The 15007-nt window shown below is 51.1% G+C and overlaps 1 protein-coding gene across 3 annotated transcripts in view; it reads left to right on the forward strand.

The window, feature by feature from the left end:
* The window catches only part of LOC140219830 (uncharacterized), a 60372-nt gene that overhangs the window by 16667 nt on the left and 28698 nt on the right, over window positions 1–15007 (forward strand). The window contains exon 4 of one of the 3 annotated variants that reach the window (XM_072289791.1): window positions 889–2728. The exons of the other annotated variants lie outside the window; for them this stretch is intronic. Coding sequence (XP_072145892.1) covers window positions 889–988 — 100 coding nt within the window. The 3' untranslated portion in view covers window positions 989–2728. Of the gene's footprint in view, window positions 1–888; window positions 2729–15007 lie in introns of those variants that run through there. 3 annotated transcript variants of the gene reach the window in all.

Consider the following 15007-nt stretch of genomic DNA (forward strand, 5'->3'; position numbering starts at 1 on the left):
AAACAACAGCTCCTTCTGACCATTTATGAAACCAGCTTTGTATTCTAATGCCCTTCTTTGCTTGCACTACTATGCCACTTTACCATGATCTTGGATTTTAGCACGAAGTGACACGTACAGAGACTAGAAGCAGGCAGGACGAGCGCTAACTCTCAACTAAATTTTTATTGAAACGAAGAACATATATATATGTATAAGTGATTGCAAAAAACTGCAGCATAAGAACATGACAAGGTATAAAGACATCAGTTAAACATATCAGGAGGTAGGGAAGTCAAAAAAGGAAACAACAAAAAGACACTAATTCAGATTAACACACGTGTTGTGAAGATACTGAAATTCGCATTCTAAGAGAGACAAGCAGAGACTTGCATTAGCCATGCATCTTTGTCTCTGTTAGAATGCGAATTTCAGTATCTTCACAACACGTGTGTTAATCTGAAGTAGTGTCTTTTTGTTGTTTCCTTTTTTGACTTCCCTACCTCCTGATATGTTTAACTGATGTCTTTATACCTTGTCATGTTGTTATGCTGCGGTTTTTTGCAATCACCTATATATATATATATATGCTCTTTGTTTCAATAAAAATTTAGTTGGGAGTTACGCTCATCCTGTCTGCTTCTAGTCTCTGTCTGTGTCACTTCGCACTACTATCCAAGATCATGTTACCGTACCAACTCACCCAACTTTCTATTCTTTTGCATTGTGCCACTTTGTTCACACTGTCTGTATTTTTGTGTATGTAAGTGTTTGTATGCTTTTGGGCTAGTTGGTACATGGTTGGGCATGGACACAAAACATTGGCCAAAACATGTTCAGAAGTAATACATATAGTGCTCTAACCTTACAAGTCTCTGTTAAGAGAAGTTGTCCTATTTTTCTTCACAGGTACATCTGCACCAGCCACCTAAACCAGGACCCACTCGAAATGTATTTCAGTTGTATCAGACAGCGAGGTGGATGGAACAGTAACCCATCAGCATTATAGTTCCGACATGCTTACCGTAAAACACTTGTCCATGCAGTCATCGCATGTTCAAGAAACGCCAATGCAACTCCACAGCTGGAGGATATCTGCCTGCCCAGGAGTCAGGCACATGCCAGTGGCTTGCTCACTGCACAAAGCAATGACGACGGCAATGCAAGCAACACTACACACTGCAGCACTGGGCAACCAACAACCACACTCACAGAAGATGCAATTGATCGTGATTGCTTTGCTTTAAGCGAATACTTGGGAGAAGTAGTGCAGTACATTGGTGGTTTTGTAGTTAGAAGAATAACAAAGAAGCTCTCTTGTGCAGAGTGCGCTGCTCTGCTTGTGTGTGACACCGTGCACAGCTTGTTGACAACTCTGAAAGACAATGGTGGCCTTATTGAACCTTCAAAATTTGTGCACACTGCATCATACGCTTCTGAGTGCATCATGCGTCAGCACACTGATGTGCACAAAGAAAGCATTGAGACACTCACACTCAAGGCCTTTGAAGAGTTTGTTAACCGAATTAGCAACATGCTTCAGCAAATACGCCATTACCATGAAGAACCGCAACACATTATCAACCTTATAAAAGTGCTGCAGGCCAAATATGTAACACTGCGACTGCAAGCTATTGGCCGACGAATCACTGAACAGAGCAGAGGGGCATACATAAGGCATATAGTGACAAAATATGTACTGTTCCTGCATCAGTAGGAGCGTGTGTAAGCATGCTCAAAACATCAGTGGCTGTGAGCGCCGGCTGTACACTGTTTGAGTAACGCTATTGAGAGGACACAGATAGCGAAAGGGTATGGGACTAACAAAATCAAAGGTACTTAACATGGCGGTCTCATACAGGCCATGATCAGTAGTGCTGTGAGCAATGTAGTGTTCAGCATGTGTTCACAAACAACAATGTGCCAGACAACTTTAAGGTGCATGCATAGTGCATACTGAAGTTAAACCACTGGTGCCTTACTGTAGGTGGTAATAAACGCAGGCCAAGTGTCGGTCTCACACTGGTGGAACAGGGCAGATATGACCAGTGTGCAAGTTACACATAAGCTGCCACTTCAACAATCAGCCTCGCACATAAATGTATAGACAATGCAATGATAACCCCTCCTTTCATGCTAAATGGATGATGAGCGACTAGCTAGCCTGCCTCTCCATTGTTGCTATGTTCATGTAACAATGGAATGCCAAGAAACATGCAAATAATGTACAAAACTTACCTATCAGTTGCAGCATCTCATCATGCTGGACAGCATAAGGCAATTGTGCGAGGAGTGTGGATTTCCTTATGAAGATGGTTGTTAAACTCATCCAGTTATCACCCCATAGTCTCAAAGGGGAGGGCATGAGTCAAACCGTGGCCACTGAAGGCTTACTAGGTTGGTGCTCTACGTTTCCATGCTTACGCAGTAATGGAGCTGTCAGTCTGGTATAGTGAATTCTGCACCATTGAAATGCACAAAATGAATGATTTCTTTAACTTTGCTTTTTGTTTTGGAGACAACAATTTCGCAAAAACCTACTCTGCTGTGACACGACACCACATGATACATGACATGATTGTATGTCTAGTACAGTGCTTTTTAGGGTTTAGTAATGCTAAATGTGTTTCGTCTCCATTGCTGATGGGTGGCTGGAGCCCAGTCAAGCTACAGTGTAGCGGCTTTTTCTTCGGCCACCTTTTTCGCCTTGTAAAGTTGCGAAATAAAGTTGCTTTGATTGATTGATTGATTGATTGATTGATTGATTGATTGATTGATTGATTGATTGATTGATTAATTGGTTGATTGACCTCTATTCCAGCTACATACTACATGACAGAAAATGTGAATTGATGTCACAGTGACAATTTCATTTGCATAAGTGTGCATGTATTACTGTGGAGTGTTAGACTATGCCTATGTGACCCACCAGAAATCTGTTACAGCACAAGCTACTTCGCACAAATGCAGATTAATCATTGTAGAATTGAACACCACATGTAATGCAATTATTATCATCATCAACATCCTGGCTACGCCCACTGCAGGGCAAAGGCCTCTCCTATGCTTCTCCAACTACCCTGATCATGTGCTAATTGTGGCCATGTTGTCCCTGCAAACTTCTTAATCTCATCTGCCCACTGTTGCGTACTCCAGGGTAGCGTATCGTACTGCTGCCGAGTTGTAGCGATGCCTGCCTATCGAAGCTCGACTGACGTTACTATTGGGTAGCGTGGCGTTGGCGGGCTGCGGGCATCCAGTAGACCATGGCGATCGGGCAAGGACAAGACGATTTCTAGTGCGAAACTTGCACGGTTTATTCAAAGGTTGAAAGATGATGAGAAGAGAATGAAGTGATGAAAAGTACATTTCGGGGCCCCTTAAATAGGCTCTCTTCAATCGTGGGAGGGATCTTGCTCCCGTCGACGTCATGTGACAGGGACAGAGTCTGGTTTGTCAAAGGGCGTCTCGCCTCCGGTTATACCGAGTCTGCTGCAAGGAGGAGGGCATCTCGCCTCCGGTTATACCAAGCCTCAGGTCCGAGAATTGCAGACGCTTGTCCTTCACTTTTGGGCGTTGCTGGTTCGCAGAAGTTCCCCTGTAGAGCTTGACAGTTCGAGGAAAGGGTCCCTCTAAAGTCGCACATAAACACACACAAGAGGCCTGTAAACACTGTGGGGCTTCCGCCAGACCAGCAGACACTCGAGATGACCATGGCAATTTAGGAAGTCGCGCTTCGTTTCAATGCATGGTGGGTGAAAGTCCTTTCTGCACAAGGTGCTAGACGCCAACCGTAACAGGAAGTCACACTTCGTTTCGACGAGGCATGGTGGGTCAAAGTCCTTTCTGCACAAGGTGTTAGAAGCCAACCGTAACAGAAGTCATGCTTCATTTTGATGAGGCATGGTGGGTGAAAGTCCTTTCTGCACGAGGTGCTAGACGCCAGCCGTAACACCACCAAACTTTCTGCCGCCCCCTGCTACGCTTCCCTTCTCTTGGAATCCAGTCCGTAACCCTTAATGACCATCGGTTATCTTCCTTCCTCATTACATGTCCTGCCCATGCCCATTTCTTTTTCTTGATTTCTACTAACATGTCATTAGCTCACTTTTGTTCCCTCACCCAATCTGCTCTTTTCTTATCCCTTAACGTTACACCCATCATTCCTCTTTCCATAGCTTGTTGCTTCGTCCTCAATTTAAGTAGAACCCTTTTCGTAAGCCTCTAGGTTTCTGCCCCGTAGGTGAGTACTGGTAAGACACAGCTGTTATACACTTTTCTTTTGAGGGATAATGGCAACCTGCTCTTCATGATCTGAGAATGCCTGCCAAATGCACCCCAGCCCATTCTTATTCTTCTGATTATTTCAGTCTCATGATCTGGATCTGCGGTGTTACGTTTCGCCTACAACGCGCGGTAATGCCGGCGCGGATGCAACGGACGCCGGGGCTTCGTTCAGGGCGGCGGACGTTTTGGCCCGTTCGGCGCCGCCGCGGCGCCTCCCCGCCAAGCGTGTCCAGGCGTGTTTCAGTGCCACGTGTCTTCGTATGTGCGTGTGTGTGTGTGTGTGCCCACGCTTGTCAAAGCGCGGCAGCCGGGGAGCGGAGCTCCCCAAGTGAGGTGCCAGGAGGTCTGTCCGTCGGCGGGTTGGCGATGCGTCACTACACTCGGCTCACCATGTCTCTCGGCTCGACCGTGCGCGCCGTCGTGGGCTCATGCTCCGCCGTCGCGTGGGCTCATCCCGTGACCTTCCTTCTGGCCCGCGACGCCGACAGTATAAGAGCACCTGCCCCCGGACGCCAGGGGAGAGGCTCCGATTTCTTCTGTTGAGTTACGTGCTCTCCCGTCTCTCCACTTCGGTCGACCTGACCGGCCGCTCTTTTGCTATGTTAGAATAAACAAGTTGTTCTGTTACCAGTCTTCTCATGCTTTGCCGGGACCTTCGGATGCTTCCAGTGCCCCAGGCCGCCAGGCCAACGCTACCCTTGGGGCTTGCGACCCATTCGCAATAACGGGCGCCAGCACCGAGACCCCAACAACTGGTTGCCAGCGGTGAGATCGCGACAACCGAGGCCAGCAGCGAAGAGATGCGGTTGACTGTATGCTGAGCAGCACAACGACCATCCGGGAGCAGTGCAACGAGCCCTGTGTGATGACTGGTTGCCTGCAGCGGAACGACTGCGCTGAATTCTTAGCTGCGAGGTTTGGTGAGTGCGGGACTTTCTTCTTCTGAGTTTTGCCAGGCTTTTGTTAGTGTCAGAAACAGAGCTGGTAATTGTGGTTGTCGTTGCTGCCGGGTTAGTTTGCGGCAAGACAATAGTAGGCAGTAGAGAAAGCAGCATTCAGAGCAGCCATGGATTTGAAGTCGTTGCGCAAACCGAAATTGCTGGAGCTTGCAAGAGAGTTGGGTCTGGATGTCTCAGACAAACTCAGAAAACCAGAACTGCTAAGGGCTATTCTTGAGTTAGAAGCTGAGGATGACGAGCTGTCGGAATGCCTTGAGACCATTGAGGAGAGGGAGACGGCAAAAAGACAGGAGCGCGAACTTAAAGAGCAAAAAGAGAAACAGGAGCGCGAACTTAAAGAGCAAAAAGAGAAAGAAAAAGAAGAGCGCGACCGTCAACACGCTTTGGAAATGAAGCGTCTCGAGTTAGAGATGGAACGCGCTCGTAATGGAAGTCAGGCACACGGTGCAGGAGAACGAGTATTGTTCAAAATGACTGACCTGATGCGGCCGTTTAAGCTTGGAGAGGACATTGGTTTGTTCCTGGTTAACTTTGAGCGAACGTGCGAGAAGCAGGGGTTCTCTCGGGAAACGTGGCCACAGCGCTTGCTCACTTTGCTACCCGGCGAGGCGGCCGACGTAGTCGCTCGCTTGGAGAGAGAGGAGGCAGAGGATTTCGACAAAGTGAAATCGAGTCTGCTAAAAAAGTACCGGCTGTCAGCGGAGGCGTTCCGTCGGAAGTTTCGGGAAAACGAGAAAGGCAGAAGTGAGTCATATACAGAGTTTGCGTACAGGCTTATGTCAAACATGCAGGAGTGGCTCAAAGAAGAGAAAGCGTTTGGTGACCACGAGAAAGTTCTGCAGTGTTTCGGGCTAGAGCAGTTTTATAGTCGGTTACCTGAGAACGTGCGGTACTGGGTCTTGGATAGGCCAGACGTTAGTACGGTGGCTCGAGCCGCTGAGCTAGCCGAGGAGTTTGTGACGCGTCGGGCTCGTGGAGCTAAGGACGGTCAAAAGGGTGAATTTGGCTCCAAGTTTGAGAGGCCAAAGTTCACGCCCATGAGAGCAAAGGGGGACACACGTAGTTCGGATGCGAGTGAAAGCAGTCCGACCGAACGTAAGGAGACGGCGGCAACCGAAGCCGAACGCAGAAAGCGGTTCGAGACGAGGCAAGCGCGCGTTTGTTATACGTGTCAGAAGCCGGGTCACTTTTCGGCGCAGTGTCCAGAAACAAAACCAAAAGTCGTGTTTTTGTCTTTATGCAGCACTGACGAGAACATGAAGCTTCTCGAGCCTTACATGCGAGACCTCCTCGTGAACGGGAAAGAGTGCCGAGTGCTTCGCGATTCCGCAGCTACAATGGATGTAGTTCACCCCTCTTACGTAGAACCCGATATGTTCACGGGCGAGTGCGCATGGATCAAGCAAGCAGTGGAAGCTCATAGCGTGTGTCTGCCGGTAGCAAAAGTGCTTATTGAAGGACCTTTCGGAGCACTTGAGACGGAGGCCGCAGTGTCATCTATGCTGCCCCCCCAGTACCCGTACCTATTTTCGAACAGGTCCGATCACCTCCTGCGCGAGAAGGGGCTTTTGTTTGGTGAGGCTAGCGTTCAGGCCTTAACCAGATCGAAGGTTCGGGAGCTCGCTGCAAAGGCGGTAGTTGCGGGGCCAACGTTGTTGAACGATGAGAAAGGGTCAGAGGCGCAGCAAGCTGGTATTCAGAGCACGCCCGAACTGAATAAAATTGAGCCTGTAGCGTTAAAGGCACCAGATACTGGAGAGGAAAATCCCGACACGGGAAAGTTAGAAGAGCTGTCTCCAGATTTGCTCATCGCGCCTACGTCAGACGGACTAAACAGGTTGCTAAAAGTCAGCCGGTCGGCTTTGATAGCCGAGCAAAAGAAGGATGGCAGCCTAGAAAACATACGCTGCATTGTCAAGGAAGGTATCGCCAAGAAAAATGCTCGCTTTGTGGAAAGAGGTGAGGTCCTGTACCGGAAGTATCTAGACCGCAGGGGAGTGGAGTTCGATCAGCTGATCGTGCCTCAATGCTATCGTCAGGATCTGTTGCGCTTGTCGCATGGGGGTTCGTGGTCCGGACACCTAGGAGTTAAGAAAACTAAGGACCGCGCCACATGCGGCTACGGGGTTTTCGCCAGCTGAGCTGGTGTACGGTCGCTCGCTGCGATCTCCGCTTCGCATGCTTCGAGAATCATGGGAAGGCAGGGGCGACGACCCAGTCGTGGTAGAGTACGTGCTTAAGCTCCTCGAACGCTTAAGAAGGGCACAGGAGTTGTCAGGTGAAGCAATGGCAAGGGCCCAGCACGGATTGTTCAAAAACTGTCGGACGTTAACTACGTGGTGAGTCTGCCAGGAAAGCGGAAAGCACAGCAAGTTTACCACTGTAATCTGCTCAAACCCTATAAGCAACGGGAAGCAGTGGTGTGCATGATGGTAAACGTGCCCGAAGAGCTTCCGGTCGAGCTTCCGGGACTAGGCTCAGTGACGAACAGGAAAGACACCGATCAAGTCATTAGTGACTTAATAAGTAAAGCATCGCTGTCGCCTGAGCAGAAAACCGAACTACACCAGCTCTTACAAGAGTTTCAAGGTCTGTTCTCTGAGAGGCCTGGTAGGACTTCTGTCCTTACTCATGACATAGAACTTACCTCCCCAGAGCCAGTACAATCCAAGGCGTACCGGGTGTCACCCCGCCAGAGCGATATTATGGAGGCTGAGGTAAAGAAAATGCTACAGCTCGGTGTTATTGAGGCGGGTGAGAGTGATTATACCTCCCCTTTGATTTTAGTTGAGGTACCGGGCAAGGAACCTCGTCCTTGCGTCGACTACCGCAGGCTTAATTCCATCACTAAGGATCAAATTTATCCGATCCCTAACATCGAGGAGCGCCTTGAGAGAGTGAGTAGCGCTCAGTTTATTTCCACCCTAGATCTTGTCAGGGGTTATTGGCAGGTTCCACTTACAGAAGAGGCTAGTAGGTATGCGGCATTCATTTCACCAATGGGGACATTCCGTCCTAAAGTTTTGAGTTTTGGTTTGAAGAACGCGCCATACTGCTTTTCAAGCCTCATGGATAAAGTGTTGCGGGGACAGCAAGAATTCGCTTTACCGTATCTAGACGACGTAGCGATATTCTCCGCATCCTGGCCTGAGCATATGGCCCACTTGCGGGCAGTGCTAACCCGCCTGCGCGATGCGGGCTTGACAGTCAAGGCTCCCAAGTGCCAGTTAGCACAGGCCGAGGTTGTCTACCTCGGACACGTGATTGGTCGGGGTCGTCGCCGCCCCTCTGAAATAAAGGTGGCCGCTGTGCGAGACTTCCCGCAACCGCGCACGAAGACCGATATTCGGTCGTTCTTAGGTGTCGCCGGCTACTATCAGAGGTACATCCCCAGGTACTCTGATATCGCGGCTCCCCTAACGGATGCTCTAAGAAAGACAGAGCCGCAAACAGTCGTCTGGGACGAGGCAAAGGAAAGAGCTTTTAGCGCCCTAAAGAGCGCCCTAACAAGCCAGCCTGTGCTACGATCGCCCGACTACACAAAAGGGTTCGTTGTTCAGTGTGATGCTAGTGAGCGAGGCATGGGCGTTGTACTGTGCCAACGGGAAAATGGAGAAGTAGAACACCCCGTCCTGTATGCTAGTCGTAAGCTGACGAGTCGTGAGCAGGCGTATAGCGCCACCGAGAAAGAGTGTGCGTGTATCGTGTGGGCCGTTCAGAAATTGTCATGTTACCTAGCTGGCTCGAGGTTTATCATTGAGACGGATCACTGCCCTCTCCAATGGCTGCAGACCTTCTCTCCCAAAAATGGCCGCCTCCTGCGCTGGAGCCTCGCTTTGCAACAATATTCCTTTGAGGTACGTTACAAAAAGGGGAGTCTCAACGGTAACGCCGATGGCTTAAGTCGAAGCCCCTAACGTGGGAATCAGCCTCAAAATTGCTTGTTACTGATGTTTTTCTTCCTGAGGCAGGATTTTTAACCTATTGCTTTCGTGTAGTGTTTCAAAGTGATGATGTGCTTTCTAGTGCAATTTTCCGATTTGTGGACGCGTTCTGAGTGCTGCTAAACTACTGTAAGGAACTAGGCAGCAGTATAAAAGGGGAAAGGGCCTGGCAGGGCTTAGTGAGGGTTGTGCCGTGCTTGCTGACTGAGCGGTTGACTTTCGACGTAGTTCTAACGCTTGCCGGAAACGAGAACAAAAATGTCAACTCTCCCGAAGTCACTTTGCAGTGTCCTGTGAGCACCTGAACGTGAGAACGAGGCCTTCTCTGTGCGCTGCGCTCAATTTAGAAACGCCAAAGGACGCCCGACTTCGGTTATGAGCATCATCGAGCGACATCCCTCCGGACAGCGGATGCAGTCCCCTGACCATCGGGATCTCCTTCCCCCGGCGGGGCGGTCTGTTACGTTTCGCCTACAACGCGCGGTAATGCCGGCGCGGATGCAACGGACGCCGGGGCTTCGTTCAGGGCGGCGGACGTTTTGGCCCGTTCGGCGCCGCCGCGGCGCCTCCCCGCCAAGCGTGTCCAGGCGTGTTTCAGTGCCACGTGTCTTCGTATGTGCGTGTGTGTGTGTGTGCCCACGCTTGTCAAAGCGCGGCAGCCGGGGAGCGGAGCTCCCCAAGTGAGGTGCCAGGAGGTCTGTCCGTCGGCGGGTTGGCGATGCGTCACTACACTCGGCTCACCATGTCTCTCGGCTCGACCGTGCGCGCCGTCGTGGGCTCATGCTCCGCCGTCGCGTGGGCTCATCCCGTGACCTTCCTTCTGGCCCGCGACGCCGAGAGTATAAGAGCACCTGCCCCCGGACGCCAGGGGAGAGGCTCCGATTTCTTCTGTTGAGTTACGTGCTCTCCCGTCTCTCCACTTCGGTCGACCTGACCGGCCGCTCTTTTGCTATGTTAGAATAAACAAGTTGTTCTGTTACCAGTCTTCTCATGCTTTGCCGGGACCTTCGGATGCTTCCAGTGCCCCAGGCCGCCAGGCCAACGCTACCCTTGGGGCTTGCGACCCATTCGCAATAACGGGCGCCAGCACCGAGACCCCAACAACTGGTTGCCAGCGGTGAGATCGCGACAACCGAGGCCAGCAGCGAAGAGATGCGGTTGACTGTATGCTGAGCAGCACAACGACCATCCGGGAGCAGTGCAACGAGCCCTGTGTGATGACTGGTTGCCTGCAGCGGAACGACTGCGCTGAATTCTTAGCTGCGAGGTTTGGTGAGTGCGGGACTTTCTTCTTCTGAGTTTTGCCAGGCTTTTGTTAGTGTCAGAAACAGAGCTGGTAATTGTGGTTGTCGTTGCTGCCGGGTTAGTTTGCGGCAAGACAATAGTAGGCAGTAGAGAAAGCAGCATTCAGAGCAGCCATGGATTTGAAGTCGTTGCGCAAACCGAAATTGCTGGAGCTTGCAAGAGAGTTGGGTCTGGATGTCTCAGACAAACTCAGAAAACCAGAACTGCTAAGGGCTATTCTTGAGTTAGAAGCTGAGGATGACGAGCTGTCGGAATGCCTTGAGACCATTGAGGAGAGGGAGACGGCAAAAAGACAGGAGCGCGAACTTAAAGAGCAAAAAGAGAAACAGGAGCGCGAACTTAAAGAGCAAAAAGAGAAAGAAAAAGAAGAGCGCGACCGTCAACACGCTTTGGAAATGAAGCGTCTCGAGTTAGAGATGGAACGCGCTCGTAATGGAAGTCAGGCACACGGTGCAGGAGAACGAGTATTGTTCAAAATGACTGACCTGATGCGGCCGTTTAAGCTTGGAGAGGACATTGGTTTGTTCCTGGTTAACTTTGAGCGAACGTGCGAGAAGCAGGGGTTCTCTCGGGAAACGTGGCCACAGCGCTTGCTCACTTTGCTACCCGGCGAGGCGGCCGACGTAGTCGCTCGCTTGGAGAGAGAGGAGGCAGAGGATTTCGACAAAGTGAAATCGAGTCTGCTAAAAAAGTACCGGCTGTCAGCGGAGGCGTTCCGTCGGAAGTTTCGGGAAAACGAGAAAGGCAGAAGTGAGTCATATACAGAGTTTGCGTACAGGCTTATGTCAAACATGCAGGAGTGGCTCAAAGAAGAGAAAGCGTTTGGTGACCACGAGAAAGTTCTGCAGTGTTTCGGGCTAGAGCAGTTTTATAGTCGGTTACCTGAGAACGTGCGGTACTGGGTCTTGGATAGGCCAGACGTTAGTACGGTGGCTCGAGCCGCTGAGCTAGCCGAGGAGTTTGTGACGCGTCGGGCTCGTGGAGCTAAGGACGGTCAAAAGGGTGAATTTGGCTCCAAGTTTGAGAGGCCAAAGTTCACGCCCATGAGAGCAAAGGGGGACACACGTAGTTCGGATGCGAGTGAAAGCAGTCCGACCGAACGTAAGGAGACGGCGGCAACCGAAGCCGAACGCAGAAAGCGGTTCGAGACGAGGCAAGCGCGCGTTTGTTATACGTGTCAGAAGCCGGGTCACTTTTCGGCGCAGTGTCCAGAAACAAAACCAAAAGTCGTGTTTTTGTCTTTATGCAGCACTGACGAGAACATGAAGCTTCTCGAGCCTTACATGCGAGACCTCCTCGTGAACGGGAAAGAGTGCCGAGTGCTTCGCGATTCCGCAGCTACAATGGATGTAGTTCACCCCTCTTACGTAGAACCCGATATGTTCACGGGCGAGTGCGCATGGATCAAGCAAGCAGTGGAAGCTCATAGCGTGTGTCTGCCGGTAGCAAAAGTGCTTATTGAAGGACCTTTCGGAGCACTTGAGACGGAGGCCGCAGTGTCATCTATGCTGCCCCCCCAGTACCCGTACCTATTTTCGAACAGGTCCGATCACCTCCTGCGCGAGAAGGGGCTTTTGTTTGGTGAGGCTAGCGTTCAGGCCTTAACCAGATCGAAGGTTCGGGAGCTCGCTGCAAAGGCGGTAGTTGCGGGGCCAACGTTGTTGAACGATGAGAAAGGGTCAGAGGCGCAGCAAGCTGGTATTCAGAGCACGCCCGAACTGAATAAAATTGAGCCTGTAGCGTTAAAGGCACCAGATACTGGAGAGGAAAATCCCGACACGGGAAAGTTAGAAGAGCTGTCTCCAGATTTGCTCATCGCGCCTACGTCAGACGGACTAAACAGGTTGCTAAAAGTCAGCCGGTCGGCTTTGATAGCCGAGCAAAAGAAGGATGGCAGCCTAGAAAACATACGCTGCATTGTCAAGGAAGGTATCGCCAAGAAAAATGCTCGCTTTGTGGAAAGAGGTGAGGTCCTGTACCGGAAGTATCTAGACCGCAGGGGAGTGGAGTTCGATCAGCTGATCGTGCCTCAATGCTATCGTCAGGATCTGTTGCGCTTGTCGCATGGGGGTTCGTGGTCCGGACACCTAGGAGTTAAGAAAACTAAGGACCGCGCCACATGCGGCTACGGGGTTTTCGCCAGCTGAGCTGGTGTACGGTCGCTCGCTGCGATCTCCGCTTCGCATGCTTCGAGAATCATGGGAAGGCAGGGGCGACGACCCAGTCGTGGTAGAGTACGTGCTTAAGCTCCTCGAACGCTTAAGAAGGGCACAGGAGTTGTCAGGTGAAGCAATGGCAAGGGCCCAGCACGGATTGTTCAAAAACTGTCGGACGTTAACTACGTGGTGAGTCTGCCAGGAAAGCGGAAAGCACAGCAAGTTTACCACTGTAATCTGCTCAAACCCTATAAGCAACGGGAAGCAGTGGTGTGCATGATGGTAAACGTGCCCGAAGAGCTTCCGGTCGAGCTTCCGGGACTAGGCTCAGTGACGAACAGGAAAGACACCGATCAAGTCATTAGTGACTTAATAAGTAAAGCATCGCTGTCGCCTGAGCAGAAAACCGAACTACACCAGCTCTTACAAGAGTTTCAAGGTCTGTTCTCTGAGAGGCCTGGTAGGACTTCTGTCCTTACTCATGACATAGAACTTACCTCCCCAGAGCCAGTACAATCCAAGGCGTACCGGGTGTCACCCCGCCAGAGCGATATTATGGAGGCTGAGGTAAAGAAAATGCTACAGCTCGGTGTTATTGAGGCGGGTGAGAGTGATTATACCTCCCCTTTGATTTTAGTTGAGGTACCGGGCAAGGAACCTCGTCCTTGCGTCGACTACCGCAGGCTTAATTCCATCACTAAGGATCAAATTTATCCGATCCCTAACATCGAGGAGCGCCTTGAGAGAGTGAGTAGCGCTCAGTTTATTTCCACCCTAGATCTTGTCAGGGGTTATTGGCAGGTTCCACTTACAGAAGAGGCTAGTAGGTATGCGGCATTCATTTCACCAATGGGGACATTCCGTCCTAAAGTTTTGAGTTTTGGTTTGAAGAACGCGCCATACTGCTTTTCAAGCCTCATGGATAAAGTGTTGCGGGGACAGCAAGAATTCGCTTTACCGTATCTAGACGACGTAGCGATATTCTCCGCATCCTGGCCTGAGCATATGGCCCACTTGCGGGCAGTGCTAACCCGCCTGCGCGATGCGGGCTTGACAGTCAAGGCTCCCAAGTGCCAGTTAGCACAGGCCGAGGTTGTCTACCTCGGACACGTGATTGGTCGGGGTCGTCGCCGCCCCTCTGAAATAAAGGTGGCCGCTGTGCGAGACTTCCCGCAACCGCGCACGAAGACCGATATTCGGTCGTTCTTAGGTGTCGCCGGCTACTATCAGAGGTACATCCCCAGGTACTCTGATATCGCGGCTCCCCTAACGGATGCTCTAAGAAAGACAGAGCCGCAAACAGTCGTCTGGGACGAGGCAAAGGAAAGAGCTTTTAGCGCCCTAAAGAGCGCCCTAACAAGCCAGCCTGTGCTACGATCGCCCGACTACACAAAAGGGTTCGTTGTTCAGTGTGATGCTAGTGAGCGAGGCATGGGCGTTGTACTGTGCCAACGGGAAAATGGAGAAGTAGAACACCCCGTCCTGTATGCTAGTCGTAAGCTGACGAGTCGTGAGCAGGCGTATAGCGCCACCGAGAAAGAGTGTGCGTGTATCGTGTGGGCCGTTCAGAAATTGTCATGTTACCTAGCTGGCTCGAGGTTTATCATTGAGACGGATCACTGCCCTCTCCAATGGCTGCAGACCTTCTCTCCCAAAAATGGCCGCCTCCTGCGCTGGAGCCTCGCTTTGCAACAATATTCCTTTGAGGTACGTTACAAAAAGGGGAGTCTCAACGGTAACGCCGATGGCTTAAGTCGAAGCCCCTAACGTGGGAATCAGCCTCAAAATTGCTTGTTACTGATGTTTTTCTTCCTGAGGCAGGATTTTTAACCTATTGCTTTCGTGTAGTGTTTCAAAGTGATGATGTGCTTTCTAGTGCAATTTTCCGATTTGTGGACGCGTTCTGAGTGCTGCTAAACTACTGTAAGGAACTAGGCAGCAGTATAAAAGGGGAAAGGGCCTGGCAGGGCTTAGTGAGGGTTGTGCCGTGCTTGCTGACTGAGCGGTTGACTTTCGACGTAGTTCTAACGCTTGCCGGAAACGAGAACAAAAATGTCAACTCTCCCGAAGTCACTTTGCAGTGTCCTGTGAGCACCTGAACGTGAGAACGAGGCCTTCTCTGTGCGCTGCGCTCAATTTAGAAACGCCAAAGGACGCCCGACTTCGGTTATGAGCATCATCGAGCGACATCCCTCCGGACAGCGGATGCAGTCCCCTGACCATCGGGATCTCCTTCCCCCGGCGGGGCGGTCTGTTACGTTTCGCCTACAACGCGCGGTAATGCCGGCGCGGATGCAACGGACGCCGGGGCTTCGTTCAGGGCGGCGGACGTTTTGGCCCGTTCGGCGCCGCCGCGGCGCCTCCCCGCCAAGCGTGT

This window comes from Dermacentor andersoni, chromosome 1 (genome assembly GCF_023375885.2).
Source record: "Dermacentor andersoni chromosome 1, qqDerAnde1_hic_scaffold, whole genome shotgun sequence".
NCBI lineage: Eukaryota > Metazoa > Arthropoda > Arachnida > Ixodida > Ixodidae > Dermacentor > Dermacentor andersoni.